At 50.0% G+C, this 13,847-nt stretch overlaps 1 protein-coding gene across 3 annotated transcripts; it reads left to right on the forward strand.

Moving 5' to 3' along the window:
- TMEM72 (transmembrane protein 72) lies at positions 1–7,309 on the forward strand. 3 transcript variants are annotated; one of them, XM_080596723.1, is made up of 6 exons: positions 173–418; positions 3,743–3,809; positions 4,211–4,282; positions 4,985–5,124; positions 5,301–5,513; positions 5,828–7,309. In XM_080596723.1, exons 1-6 carry the CDS (start codon positions 349–351, stop codon positions 5,926–5,928), a joined length of 663 nt encoding a protein of 220 aa, XP_080452849.1. In that variant the 5' UTR covers positions 173–348; the 3' UTR covers positions 5,929–7,309. The 3 variants fall into 3 exon arrangements, with proteins under 3 accessions (XP_080452850.1, XP_080452848.1, XP_080452849.1); XM_080596724.1 differs by having other exon boundaries at positions 1–418; positions 5,301–7,309; XM_080596722.1 differs by lacking the exon at positions 4,211–4,282 and having other exon boundaries at positions 168–418; positions 5,301–7,309.
- The last annotated feature ends 6,538 nt before the right edge of the window (positions 7,310–13,847 follow it).

The following is a 13,847-nucleotide window of genomic DNA, read 5'->3' on the forward strand; positions in this document are numbered from 1 at the left end:
TCCAGAGCTGCTGCCTCCAAGCAGGAAAGGCCACGCGTGCACCCCGGGTGCAAATGCTCCCAAAGCCGCACCCCCCCCTTACCAATCATTAATCATCCCCAGGCCAGCAACCCCAGCAAGCGAGGAGGAAAAGGCCAAGTGTCCACAGCCCTGGAAGCAGTGCTGACCGGTTCCCAGCGGTGGCAGCTTGCTCTCCCCCGGGAGGCCCCGTGGAGGTGCCTGGTCCTTCGCAAAGGTCACCCTGCCCCGTGCACGGGAGGCTCTGCCTGCAGCTGGGTGCCGCACACGGCAGGAGGTCTGAGGAGGGAGCTTCTGCCTGGCCGGCATCGCCGCCTTCATCTCCCCACCATGCGGCACGAGGCGTTTTGGAGTGCCCTGGAGTACGCCTGCCGATTGCTGGGCATCTCCACCGCAGCAGGTAGGAGCAAGCTCTCTTTTTCTTTGCCGCCTTTTAAGGCACCGAGTAAGTGTCACGACAAGCTAAAGCGCAAATTGGAAAGAAAACTAAATGATATGCTTGTAAAGAGGCAGGGGGACAAGCATGATGTGAGTGGGACTGAAAAGCAAAATACCCAGGGCTGCGCAAACTGGGCAGGCTGCTCTGTGGGAGTCAAAAATGCAGGGGGAGCTCCCTGTGCTGGGATTTCTTCTGTGCCCGGGGCCAGGCAGGACGGAGAGGTCCCAGCCTTGGTAGCACAGCCCCTGCCCTCTCTTGCCAGGCTCAGGAAGCAGCTGGGGTCACAGCAGTGGTGCCAACATCACCAGCTCACCCACCCAGCTGGTTGGGGTGAACGGGCAGGGCAGAGGCTACAGCCACCCGGTGTGCTCAGGGGCTCGCTGGCACCGCAGCTGACTCGCTGTCACGGGGCAGGGCAGGCAGCGCTCTCTGCCTCAGTTTCCCCATCAGCAAAGCAGGGATCAAAGGGTTTGGTTTGCCTCGAGGGTGGCAGTGTGAGCCAGAGCTTCCTGATGAGAGGTGTCTGGGGTGCCTGTGTCAGACCCTGGGAATTTCAGATTTCAGACAGCGCAGGGTAGGTCACAGCAGGCCCTCCTACCATGGCATTTCCTTTATCAACAGCAGACACTTTGCTCAAGTCAGGGGCCAAGTAGAAAGCACAAAGGTCTGCTGAAGAGAGCACAGGTCCCCAAGGACAGCCGAAGCCCAGCTGGAACGCTGGAGGCTGTGCTCTGCAGTGTACTTTGGAGGACTGATAACAGGCTGAGGTTTGAGTCCCAGAGTTTGTACAAACGCCCAGCAGATAAGTGCACATCATGATGAGGCTGCAACAGATAGGAGCCGGGACACAACTTTAACCAGCAAATGCAAATCTCTCCGTCCCCATCCCCCTCTGGCCCACATGAGCCCCATGCTGGTCATATTCGCTCTTAAAGCTCCTGAGAGAAAACATGAGCTTGCTGCTATGGGAAAACTAAAGCTAGAACATAAAAATTGAAAGTAGCTTACAATTTGGAGGTATCTTAATGGAATATAATCTCTCTCGTCTGCTTGATCTCTTTTCCTCACTGTGCATCATCTACATCTCTTTCTGTAGTTCTTGCTGAAATGAGCAGTGCAGTCCCCTCTCAGCTGAGCATCCCCAAGCACAGACATCACACACCACAGAGTACAGCTGGTCTCTGTACTTTTCCATATCTCCACTCTGATGCATTCCCAGTACCACCTGGTTTTCCCAAAAGGCCAGCAAAGGAATGGGAGGTGCCTGTGTTTTATTTCTCTGTCTGTCTCAAGGGGGTAAGAAAACAGCTTGATGCAGTGTTTAGTGCCTGATGAGGTGCATGAGGTTTTTGCATGAAATGGAAACCGTGCAGAAAAGAATCCCACAGGCTTTGCTGGAATAAAAATATTAAAGGGAGAGGAGAGTGCATCAGCCTCACTAATTGATCCTGAGAAGGCCTGGCCAACTCCATAAGCTGCTTGCAAACACAGAAGGTTGCCCACAAAATGTAACCCCCACCTTTCCACAGGACCCTGGAGTGCAATGGGGCTTGTTGTGTGGGACACATCAGACAGTCCTGCTGTCCATGGCTAGTTAGTGAGGAATAATCAAACAGCCCCACAAATCCCTGCCATGTTTGGGGCATATCTGTAATTCAGAGATTTTAGGCCTTGTGATTTCTACGTCTAGGGAGAGAGTCCTTACTTATTTCTTAATTCTCAGCCTTTCAACCATTTAATTCCTAATCATGTGCCTTCAGCCACATGGTTTGGAGAAGATCCAAATCAAGGCAGCAACGAGCCCAAACAAGCACCTTGGAAACAACCCTTTGCTTTTCCAGATACTTCACCCAAAGAGCTTTGAGGATAAAGCATAAGCTGTGCAAAATCAGAAAACCTCCCCAGGCAGGGCAGGGACTCTAGCACAACAGCCAAGCTGTTGAATTCTGCGTTCGTCTGTAGGGAAGGAATGAATGGATGAATTCTGCATTTGTAGGGGAGAGTATAAAGAAGGCTCCTCAATCACAGGGTAGCGAAGGACAATTCTTTGCATATAGGATTGCACAGCTTGGTCCCTTCACAGCTCTCCAATGAGGCTGATTTCCCCCGCCTCTGCTCGGGGCTGGAGAGGCAGCCACTGAGGAGGAGGGCGGCACATGGGTCCCATGTGTCCCCCTGGCAGATCGGGGACCAGCAGCTGCCGGTGACACAGCAGGAACCAACAGGATGACAGCATCCTTGTGGGGCTTTGCTTGGCTGGGCCAGAAGCACTGTGTGCTCAGGCACAGACCCTTGGCATTGACCAACCCCGTGGGTGTGAGGGACCCAGCATCACAGGCACCTGCCTCCCCACTTGTGAGCCTGGCCCCCTTCTCCGTGTGGGGCAAAGCCACAGCTCGGACAGCCAAAGCCAACCGGCTCCTCAGGCCATGGCAAGTGTGCATTGAACAGGATCAGTGGTGAACCAGTTTTCTGCAGCTGATGCGAGGCACTTCATTCCTGTGCCATTTTGGAAATACTCCTGAAGGATCTTGAAGGAAAGCTTCCATCCCATAAAGCTATTGGCCCCTAATGGCCAGTCCAGGGAAGATTTTAACCTCACTAATACTCTTAATCACCCTTAAAATGACTCCCCAGTGTGCTGTGCTGGCTGGGGCACTGAGGGGATGTTCATTCCTCGTTTTTAATCTGCCTGCTCCTGTTATAGCTTTTTCTGTTTGCCTAGCAAAGGATTTTAATGCCATGGCTACGGCCTTTCATGAATGCAGCTGGCACGTTTCCCCCGACCTGCTGCTGCCCTACAGCCACGTGTGGGGTGCAGCAGGAGAAGTGGGGTGCAGGAGTGGTGGGCATGGTGGGGACCTGGGCAGAGATTTCCCCAGCCTAGGAGAAGCGTGGCGATGAGGGGCAGGGATGGATGGGGCGGTGGGAGAGAAGTCCCATGGCAGCTGTGCTTGAGCAGGGGGTGGGAGGGATGCAGGACACCGTTGCTCACCTCTTGTAGCTGCCAAAAGCTGGTATCCTCAGAGCACCTCTCCCCAGCCCACGCAGCCGCAAGGCTGCCCTGGCAGGGGTGCCGCTGGGCTGGGTTCCTGGGCTGCACGTTGAGGCCAGCACTCGGCTCTGACCCCGGGGTTCATGTGTCAGCGTGAGTCACCGGCGCTGCAGAGCAGGAGCAGCCGTGCTGGCAGCCGCAGAAATCAGGGCATGGATGCTGGCAGCTGGCGGGGCACCGCAGTCAGGAACTGAGCCTGCACTCAGCATCTTTCCTGCCTTCTCTTCTAGTGCTGATCGGCGTGGGGGTAGAAACTCTGCAACGAGGGCAGTTCAAAAGCCTGGCTTTCTATCTGCTGTGAGTATTTTTGCCCTTCTAGTCAGAGCTGGTAGGGGTGACACACTTGACCCCTCTACATATGCAGCAACAAACTATCCTGGAACAACATCCAAGTCTTTGGGGAATCGAGATCTCCTTTGTTAGGTTTCAGAAGAGTAAGCTGATCCTGTTAGAGAGAGTGACCTTCTCCCCATGCTCCTGCAGACTCAAGCAGGCCAGAGGTGATACTGGCTGCAAGCCGACCCCTCCTGGGTGGAAGGTCTGGGTCTTTCCTCCACAAACCCAGGCAGAGTGTTCAGACCTCAGCACACAGTCTATGTTGTGAACTGGGTAGTAAATCCCAGCCCCCTGTGCCCCTTCTGCCATCTGCAGAGCGTGCTCCAGCCCAGCCCTGCCCCCCTGACAGCTCCACCTTTCAGTTTTTCAGGGATTGCAGTCACTGTCTGTGAAGGCTTCTTCTTTATCAGTTTGTTCCTGGAGATGTGTTTCACGTGAGTAGCCTCTGGGCAGTCTTCTCCAGCCTTGGTGGGCCCTCCCTAGGGCAACCCGTCCTTTGCAGGCAGCACCAGACCTAGCCAAGCTGCAAGTACCACACCAAAGGTCCTGCCCCTACTGCCATGGCCAGCACACTCAGGCAGGGGGGAGGTGAGTGGGGACATGTCTGCAGCCAATTAAACTTTTATTTTAACCCAAGCTTGTGCCATAATTTGCTGAGCATTAGCACAACAAACCCTGGTCTGCAGCATCTCCTTAACACGCAGTGTGAACTCCTGCGAGGCACCGGGGTTGAAGAAAGAGCCAGATCCCCAGAGCTCCCTCCCAGAGACAGCACAGAAATTTAAATTAAAATCTAGAAAATATTTATGCACTTCTCAGAGGCCGGGCCCTTCTGCTGTCTTGTAGCATAAACTCAAAAGCCCTGATAGCTAGGAGACAACACCTTACTGCAGCTAGTAGGCACAAGTGTGCCAAGGAGAGGTCACCTGAGATGCTGACCTCTGGCAGATGAAGCCCCTGGCCTCTGCCCACTACACAGAGGGCTCAGACTTTATTTACCTTCACTCACCAACACACTGGTTTCCTGGTGAACTAGAGTAAGGGTCTGAACCTTTAGGTGGGTCATGGTTAGGTCCAAATCTTCTTGTCATGCACCTGATGCCCTATCCCACAAGGACTTCTGTTTCTTTCCCCAGATATGAGCCCGACTCTCTGGCACATGCCTGCTGGAAGCAAGCTAGGCGCCCGGGGAGCTTCCAGAAATTCCTGGGGTACACACTGCTCTCGGTGGCTTGCTTCCTGCATCCCGTCCTCGTCTGGCACGTCACCATACCCGGTGAGGAGCCTGTGCTGGGGTGGGGAGGAGTGCAGATGGAGGAGGAACATGGTCTGTTGGGGACAGTGGACCAGAGATGGTGGGGATGTGTGGGATGCTGAGCTAGCAGGACCAAACACTGCTTGGCTCGCACTTGGCCTTGGGCCAGCCCTCAGCCACCGTGCCCTTCTCCCCAGGCTCCATGCTGGTGCTCACCGCCCTGGCCTACTTCCTGCTGAGCAAGAGGAGAAAGAGCCCAGAGCACAAAGAGGCACATCCCCAGGCGGGCCAATATGTGGATCCTACAGCCACCACAGCAGCCTCGACCATCGCCGGTGACACCGAGCAGACATACACGTTTCACGGAGCCCAGAGGGAGCAGCACCGCTCGCTGCTGGGACACATGAAGAGCATCCTGAAGGGCAGCAAGGACAGGAGCCTGCCACCAGCAGCCCCTGCCCAACCAGAGGCCCCGCCAGCTCCTCGCAAGCAAGTGCACTTCCAGGAGAAGGTGGTGCAGATCATCCCCTCTGTCAGTGAGAGCCTGGATGACATGGAGAGCGAGGCTGAGGAGACCACATCAGACACAGCTCCTATCCTCACCCCTCCTGATGCCCCTGTTGTCCTCACTCCCCTCAGCTCCACAGGCCTGTTTTGAGGGCTCACCAGCAGCAAGGACGGGGCAGACACACTTCTCCTGGTGCTGGTGTCCCTCCTTGGGCAGCTGAAGGACCTTGTGCCATGGGCAGCTCTGCCATGCAGGCCAGATCACCACAGGCACCCCTATGGGCCAACCCTGCAGCCACTGAGGAGGACAAGGGGTAAGGGAGTGCAGCACCCACACTCCGGCATGGAGGGGTGGTCCTCCCTGCTCCCCTGCCTTCCCTGCCATGGCTGTGCCACCCCTCCTGCAAGGGGCTGCAGGACGAAGTAGTCCTGCATCTGGTGATGGGCCCATGGTGGTTCCCAGCCCCAGTGATGCCATGCCAGGGGACAGGCCATGGGCTTGCAGGGGACAGTAAGGTTTCTCCACCCAGGGAATCTCTCTCCGTGGACTTATGCACGGCTCACCTCTGTGTTACAGCACTACACGCCACAGCACAGCAGCAGCTCCTGCCTAACACCGCAGCCCCAGCATCTGCCTGTCTCAAGGCAGCAAGAGGTAGCACCATCCTCCCAGAGCAGCCTCTGCGAAGGGCAGTTGTCTTCTGCCTGTCCTCACTGTGCTTGGAGAAGCTCAGGGAAACTTGGAGGCACACCTGGGGCTAGCACCTGCTAAGTGTCCTCCCCCGAGACACGCTCTGGGCCCACCAGGGATATCACCCCTGGCCCTGGGGACACCTGCATGGGGCTTCCTGGTGTCCTCTGCCCAGACAGCACTTGTGAGTTTGAAGAGCTTCAGTATGCTGTAGCAGCTCAAGTTACAAGGTTCAGCACTGTGTTGTTGGCACAGCAGACTGTGCAATTCCCTGTGCATGTTAATTATGGGCCCCAGAGAGCAAAGGTAATAATAAAGTGACAATGCTGCTGCACCGGTCCCCTCTACACCAGCTCTTCCCTGAACTCTTCACCTCTGCCTTAATCCTCCCATATTTTCTGCCCTTTGAGCACCATTTACCTATCATCAGGCATTTCTCTCCTGCTCAACCCATCAGGCAGGACCTGTCACCTCTCCAGGGTGCTCCCATTGCAGCATGGGGGCAGCCAAAACGGCTCCTGTCTCTTCTCCTTGCCTCAAGTCTCTTCTCCTTGGCCCCTTGCCAAGGGACCCACAATTTAATCTGTGCGTACAGATACACTCACCAAGACCATCCCATCAGCATCAGGCAATTCTCTTGGCTGCACGTGGAGAGGAGCTCAGGCAACTGGGATTGCTTGGGCATGGGATGTGAGGCCACGTTGTCACTTCTGCTGGGACAGAAAACTGTGACTGCTCCGAGCCCAGATACAGAGTGCTGGGGTGAGGGGTGTTTAGGAGGGAAGATCTATGAGACTTGCTTAGACTGTAAGGCAGAAGCCAGCAGGGCTGGATGTTTTTCTTGGAAATACATTACTTTTTAAATGTTCAGCTCTCTGAGTCACAATCAACATATCCACTTAGGAAAGCACTGTATTTTGAAGGGAAGTGGGAAAATGTGAAGTTACAATTAAAAGGCAAATGATAACCCAGTGCTACATTTTAATAAATTCTGATCAAGTTGCTCCTGATTTGGGAGACAGATGGGGTAGAAGGCAGAAGATATTGACTCATAATGTTTGCCTGCCTGTGTTTGATAATGAGACTCTGTCCTCAACAGCAGCTTATGAATGGTGTCATGCACTCAGTTGTTCCTACAGCCAGACGTGAACAAAATACTTGTTGTATCACCGACATTTGAAATGCTAGCTGCTATCAATCTGTTCTATACATGATGCACAGATTAGAGACCTCCTCCTTCCAGCTGCACAAATTAACCCTCCACCCCAAAATTGCATGCTAGGGAAGAGTCACGTACACATCCGCCTTCATGGACGTTTAGTCTCCTCCTGCACCTGCAAAGCTGTCTCCAGAAAATTGCACCAATTCACAGCCTAACGCCGCACCACTGATAACAGCAGGCCCAGGACCTATCCACAGCTCCACCCTCAAGCTAGTGTATTCAACACATGAAGAAATAAAAATCAAGATGTTTTCTTTCAAAGCAGGTGGTCAAACAACATACCTGCACCAGCAAAGGTCCCAAGCCAGCCATGCTAACAGGGCACCAATCCTTGCCTGCTCTGCCCCAGGAGGCTGTGCTCAGAGCTGGCTCTCCAACTCGATCACACATCTACACCCACTCTCATTAGCAGGCTCCGCTTCCTGCATCATCCAAGGCTCCTCTTTGAACATTGTGTAACTAATTATATAAGCAGAGGCAGGGGTTATCAAAAAGGCAGAGCTCCTCAGAGATCAACCAATCTGCTGACGAGGGAAAGATCACATTTATGCCACTGCCTCTTTAGCCCCGAGCAAAGCACCGGGGCAGCCTGGGTGCGGACAGCCTCTCTGCAGCCAAATTTCATCCATCAGCCCTTACCCAACCAGTCCCACACTTCAGACCTGTGGGGCAGCGGGGGCAGCTGGCCAGGGGAGCAGCATGGGGTGAGAGTGCCTGTGGCACCCTGAAGTGTGTGTGGGGGGCAAATTTCATTGTGCTGTGAAATGCATATGTAGAGTTCGTAATCTCTAGCATCTGCAGGAGCAGGCACTTTGGTGTTTAGGATTGTCTTTGGAAAGCCAGCTGTAGGCTTCCCTTGGAAGTGGGGCTGGGGGGGGAGCTGCCAGTGAGCCAGTTGTTCAGCCTTACTGGGGACAACCCTGGGCAGGGTCCTCTTTTCCTATCCCACCACCCTGGCTGCTTTTCTTGCCTGTTCCCTTGTGTTGGCCTGGCTCTTCTCCAACCCCACAGCTAGCTGCTCTAGGACAGAAAGGCTGGAAAAATGCTTCTCATTTCTTCAGTGTTAAATTGCCCATTAGTTAAGGTCCACCTCTGTCTCACCCTGGAGAGGTAGCTCCAGGGTAGCACTGGAGACAGGGTGATCCTTCAAAGGCAACCAAGCTGTGGTCCAAAGCAGCACTGAAGGATGCACTCCCACCCTGTGGGCTGAGCTTCTGCCCTAGGTCACCCTGTCTGTGCATCCCCAGCTCTGTTCCCCACCACCCATCCCACCCCGGTGCTATCTGCCAACTCCATCAGCTGACAGACCTCGTTAGCCCAGGGGAAAAATAATTAGGAAAAAGAAAGCAGGTTGCTGTCTTCTGAGGTAATGAGCCAAATAAATCCATGGAAAGAAGGGCCAGCCACAAAATGAAGGGGACAGGGGATAAGAGCACCCCTTTCAAAAGCAGCAGACTGTTAGAGCAGCTCAGCTGCTCAAAGAAATGCAGCCTCAGACGTTCCTTAAAATCCCAGTGCAGAGGAAATGCCTAGCCTCAGGGGGTGTTGGATTACTTTGCAGAGGGCTCAGAGATTATTTGCTAAATTGTTTGCTTCCCTGTTGGACCCTCTCCCTATGTCTTCCTCTGAGTGGCACCCCAGGGGCTCCTGAAAGCACCAGAGGGAGCTGAGAGCTGGAGGTGGGGGAGAGAACTCTATGCAAAACTTGTGTAAAGGCAGGGTAATTGCAAGAAAACAAAGAGGAAGAACTTGACACCATTAACCATGCAGGGCAGTGATACCTGAATTTGAGCTGCCTGAACTGTAGGTCCACGCACCACATGAACATGATTTTTGCATGCATTGTAGTTGGTTCATGATGCAGCTAATCCACTGCAATTAACCCCCTGAGTTAGAGTTGACTGTATAGGGCTATAAACTCCTACAGATTCATGTGCTGAAAGGAAACAGGATGAATCATCCAAAAGAAATGCATGTGTAAGGTGACACTCAGAAAGGTAATCCTCACAGAAACCATTTTTTCCAAAGTTTTCTCCAAAGACTTTTCTACATGAGTTAAAATTTTCCTGCTCTGCATGTATATGTGCATTGGAAACACCCCACAGTGCTATTTAACAGCAACACTGGCAGCAGCAAGCACCACTGTTGGCATCAGTGGCATGGGTGGCTCCTGACTCAATACTGATTCATGCCCACATGCAGGAGAGGACCTGTCTCCATTCACTTCCCTGAACCGGGAGCAAATGCTGCATGCTCACATACCTGCAGCCCTACCACGCTTTCTTCAGCCCTGCACCTTCTCCCATCCTATTCAGGAGTTCCTCCCATGGGCTGGGCCGGAATTGCAGGTCCTCTTCTGGCTGGACTCCTGCATTTTGTGCTGTGCAGACACTTACAGGAACCAGAAACCAGGTCCCAAACCTGCCTGGGATTCCTCAGAGCTGTCTGCTCCCTTGTGTGCTTGGCACGGGGTGGGCAACAGCAGGAATCTGGCTGCCGGCTGCTGTATGCCAGCTTGCATACCATGGGTGTGATGACTGCACTTAGGTTATATCCTAGTAAATGATTATGATACCTTTAGGAAACTAAATTCTGAGCAGCTACTCACTCAGAATATGACTCTACTGGGTCCTGTTTTGAGGCTCTGCGTAAAATACCAGGAACCTGGTTTCCCAACCAAGCTCTTTGGATTACACTCTAAGAGTCGAGAGAACGGAGTCTATATGGCAGCCCTACCTCTGAAAGGCCGGAATGGGAGTGATGCTTTTTGGTAGCTGAAGGTGTTCAAGCCCTTTGGCAGATCCAGTCCAGAGATACACTGTCTCGGTGTCAAAACCAGAGTAACAACGCCTCCACGTCCCAGGTCGGCATCATCTCCATAATCTAACTGGCAGCCACGAGCTGTTTTGCCTGCACATGTCTACAGTGTCTTCTGCAATGCTCTCAGATGAATATTTTTGGTCCTCTATGCCCTAGAAGAAATAATTTTATGCAAATTAACATTAATTCTTAAAATTCTAGAAGAAGTTTTTGTTTCTTCCCCCACATCTTTGGAAAGCAAGAGAATACTGACTACATACATAATTTTGCCTTGTTATGAACCTTTTACATTCATTTGCTTGCCTTCTTTAATGGGTTCTTAATGATGTGCTTGGAAATATTATTTCAGGATAGTAGATGATGCAGTTTAGCAGTTATTACCGGTTTACCTAGTTATCTAGTCTCTGACTAGACTATTATGTTTAATAAGTTTTGTAATTATAAACTAAAAATGAATAATTTAAAATCATTTTTTATTTTTTTTCTTATACCATTAATTAAATTAATTCTTTTTGGTGTGAAGAAGAGCATGTCTGAATTGACCAAAAGCACACTCCAAGCCAGTATAACTGCTGGAATAGAGAATTTTTAACTCTTTTAAAGCAGTGAGAAGAACAAAGGAATTAACTATGTAGAGATTAAATCAGTTTACATTTTTTCTTTTGTTTTCAGGCAAAACTCACCTTCCAGCTCTTGTTCCCTGCTGATGTGCTACAAATCTTGCACCATTAAAGAGTAAGGCTGGCTTTGTGCTAGACTGTGTTACTTCCTTCAGCAGCATGGGAAAACAGAAGTACAAGCAGATTTGCACACACACAAAAAAGAGCTTTTGTGCACAAAACTGAGCTGAAGAAGCTTTTCTGCATTGGCTTTTCTCCCAGCCACACTCAAGAACACTGAGAATTTTCCATAGTGACATTACTTTTTAATTTGATATAGTAGCACTACATTTCCCCTTTTCAAGGTAGGAAGGTTTTGTCTGGGTTATTTATTTCTTCTTTCACTCTCGTGCCTATAAGGCCATTGAGGATACAATCCTCAAAAATGGGAGCAAGGTGCCTCCGAGCCCCGTCAGATGGAGGGGCCACATCCCATTTTATGTCACACCGCATAGCTATGTTCCCATGCCACGTGGCAGGAAGCCTAAAGCACAAGGCTTCCAAGGAAGGCGCAGGTGTATTACAACACACAGACCCTCTCCATGCTCCCAGACCTGCTGGGTGAAGCCAGGAGGGCCGGGCAGCCTGGAGTTCTTCCCTGGGCACGTGGGCATATGCCTTCATGCCTTTGTAGCAGCATGGCAGGGGAGCTGGGAGGCCCTTGAGGGGAAGGGTTTGGGAAGGGAATTACACCTTCTAGCCATCCCTTCCTTCAAAAATCCATGGTCAGGCACGAAAGTGAGCTTCAGCTCATCCCTCTCTAATTAGCTGTTACTCCCTCCCAGCATCTGCTTCTCATGCAAGCATCTGCAAGCTCAGGAGAAATCAGCAGCTGTATAAATGGAAGTCAAAGCATCTTCTACAGCAAAAGAAGTGTTATGTGCTTCACACCAGGACTACATGTGGTGGCTGTGTAAAAAAATGACAATCCTATTGTCAGTATCTCTTATGTCTGAGTTCCACAAGAAGGAAACTGCAAACAAATGCTTGCTGACGGGTTTCGAAATGGAGGAGGCTCTGTTGCTGTCATTACTTGTCCTGGCTCTTACCCAGTAGCAAACTATCTCATTCATGATATCATTACTTTATCATCCCCATGCTAACTTGTTTTATGATTTCTTCACTTCCAACTAGTAGTCACAGGCACAAACATTCTCTCATTCAAGCTGTTTCTTTCCAAACCAAAACTTCAAACAAAAACACATCACAGTCCCTCTGCTGATGTGTTTATCAGATAGCTATAAATGCAACTATCTTCAGTTGTTTTAGCCTGATATTACTCATAAGGTTGCTGTTACTCTGCGTCTTGCTTTATAAATAGCTTGCTTAATAATATAAACAGCACTTAAGTGGCACTTTCAACCATGGAAAAACTGGCACAAAATGACGGAATATTTTTTGTTCTATGTCTTGCAGCCACAATGTCTCAAGCCTATTAATTACAGCAGTGCTATTTCCTGAAACAGCAGCGCATGTATGAGTTACCAACAGTGAACATGCATTTTTTAGAAAAGGTACCATGACAGATAATGCAGTACAAATGCCAGGCAAGGCAAAAGCAAACGTACCCCACAAAATTTATGCTGCCACAGAAATACTAATGCAGCCACTATGCTGATTCTGCCTTGGGAGGACCAGCTCCTTTCTCATTACTCGCTCAGAGCTGTAAATGACAGCAGTGAAATACCCGCAGTTTGGCTCCAGGTGCCATTCTAGCATTTTCCATGGTTTCTACTCCCGTGTGGCTGACAGCTGTGAAACACTCATACAGACACCTGAGACTGTGTGGAGCTACCATGGAAAAGTTTATTTTTGTTACTCAATAGTTTTATTAGCAAAAGTAATTATTGTAGATATTTCCCCACAAGCAGCTAAGGCAATAAAGCAACTAAAAAGTGGAAGAAAATTCATCTTAGGCAATGTCTTAAACATTTTATGTGAGTGTAACTCCCATGTTACCGGCATTCTGATGAGCAATTCAGATGGCTTTTTTTTTTTTTTTTTTTTTTTCCTCCCTAAAAAGGATATAATCATAGAATCATAGAATAACATTTGTTGGAAGGGACCTTAAAGCCCATCTAATTCCACCCACCCCCTTCCACAAGCAGGGACATCTCCCATCTCCCACTAAATCAGGCTGCTCAAAGCCCCATCCAACCTGGCCTTGAACACTGGCAGGGATGGGGCACCCACAGTTTCTCTGTGCAACCTGTTCCACGGCCTCCCCACACACATACAGTGAAGAAATTCTTCCTTATATCTAATCTAAATCTACGCTCTTTTAGTTTAAAAGGATGATATTTCTCAGGCAAGCCCACTGAAAATTATGAGTTGAATGGGATTAAATCAAAGATAGTCTCAAGTAGAAAATCGTTAACAACAAATTGTAAAAAACATTTGCAGAGCTCTCATGTAACTGTAACTAGAAATTACAGGATAGATCACATTTCTGAAAACATTCCTTTCTTCTGGCAGTCTCTGTTTTTAATGCTGTGCTTACTAAGATGAAAGGTATTTTTATTAATACCTTTTTGCCTTTGTTCTATCCTTTAAGGAAAAAAAAAAAAGAAAAAAAAAGCTAAAATCTTTAAGAAATTTTCTTATGAAGCTGAGTAGGTGTGTATATGCTTATATGGCTCAGTCTTTACACAGGACAGCTGTTAAAAAGCTGCACTGAAGCCAAGTAAAATTTCTGTTATAACACACTGTATTTTATATTTTTTGTTTGATCTATCTAATCATGTTTAAAATCTGTTTTTTTCAAAATAGTCATGAGAACCTTTAACAGGACTCTGAGTTCAGAAATCTATACATTTACTCTGTCTCAAATGAGTCACTCACAAAT

This window comes from Anser brachyrhynchus, assembly GCF_964034855.1.
Source record: "Anser brachyrhynchus genome assembly, chromosome: 6".
NCBI lineage: Eukaryota > Metazoa > Chordata > Aves > Anseriformes > Anatidae > Anser > Anser brachyrhynchus.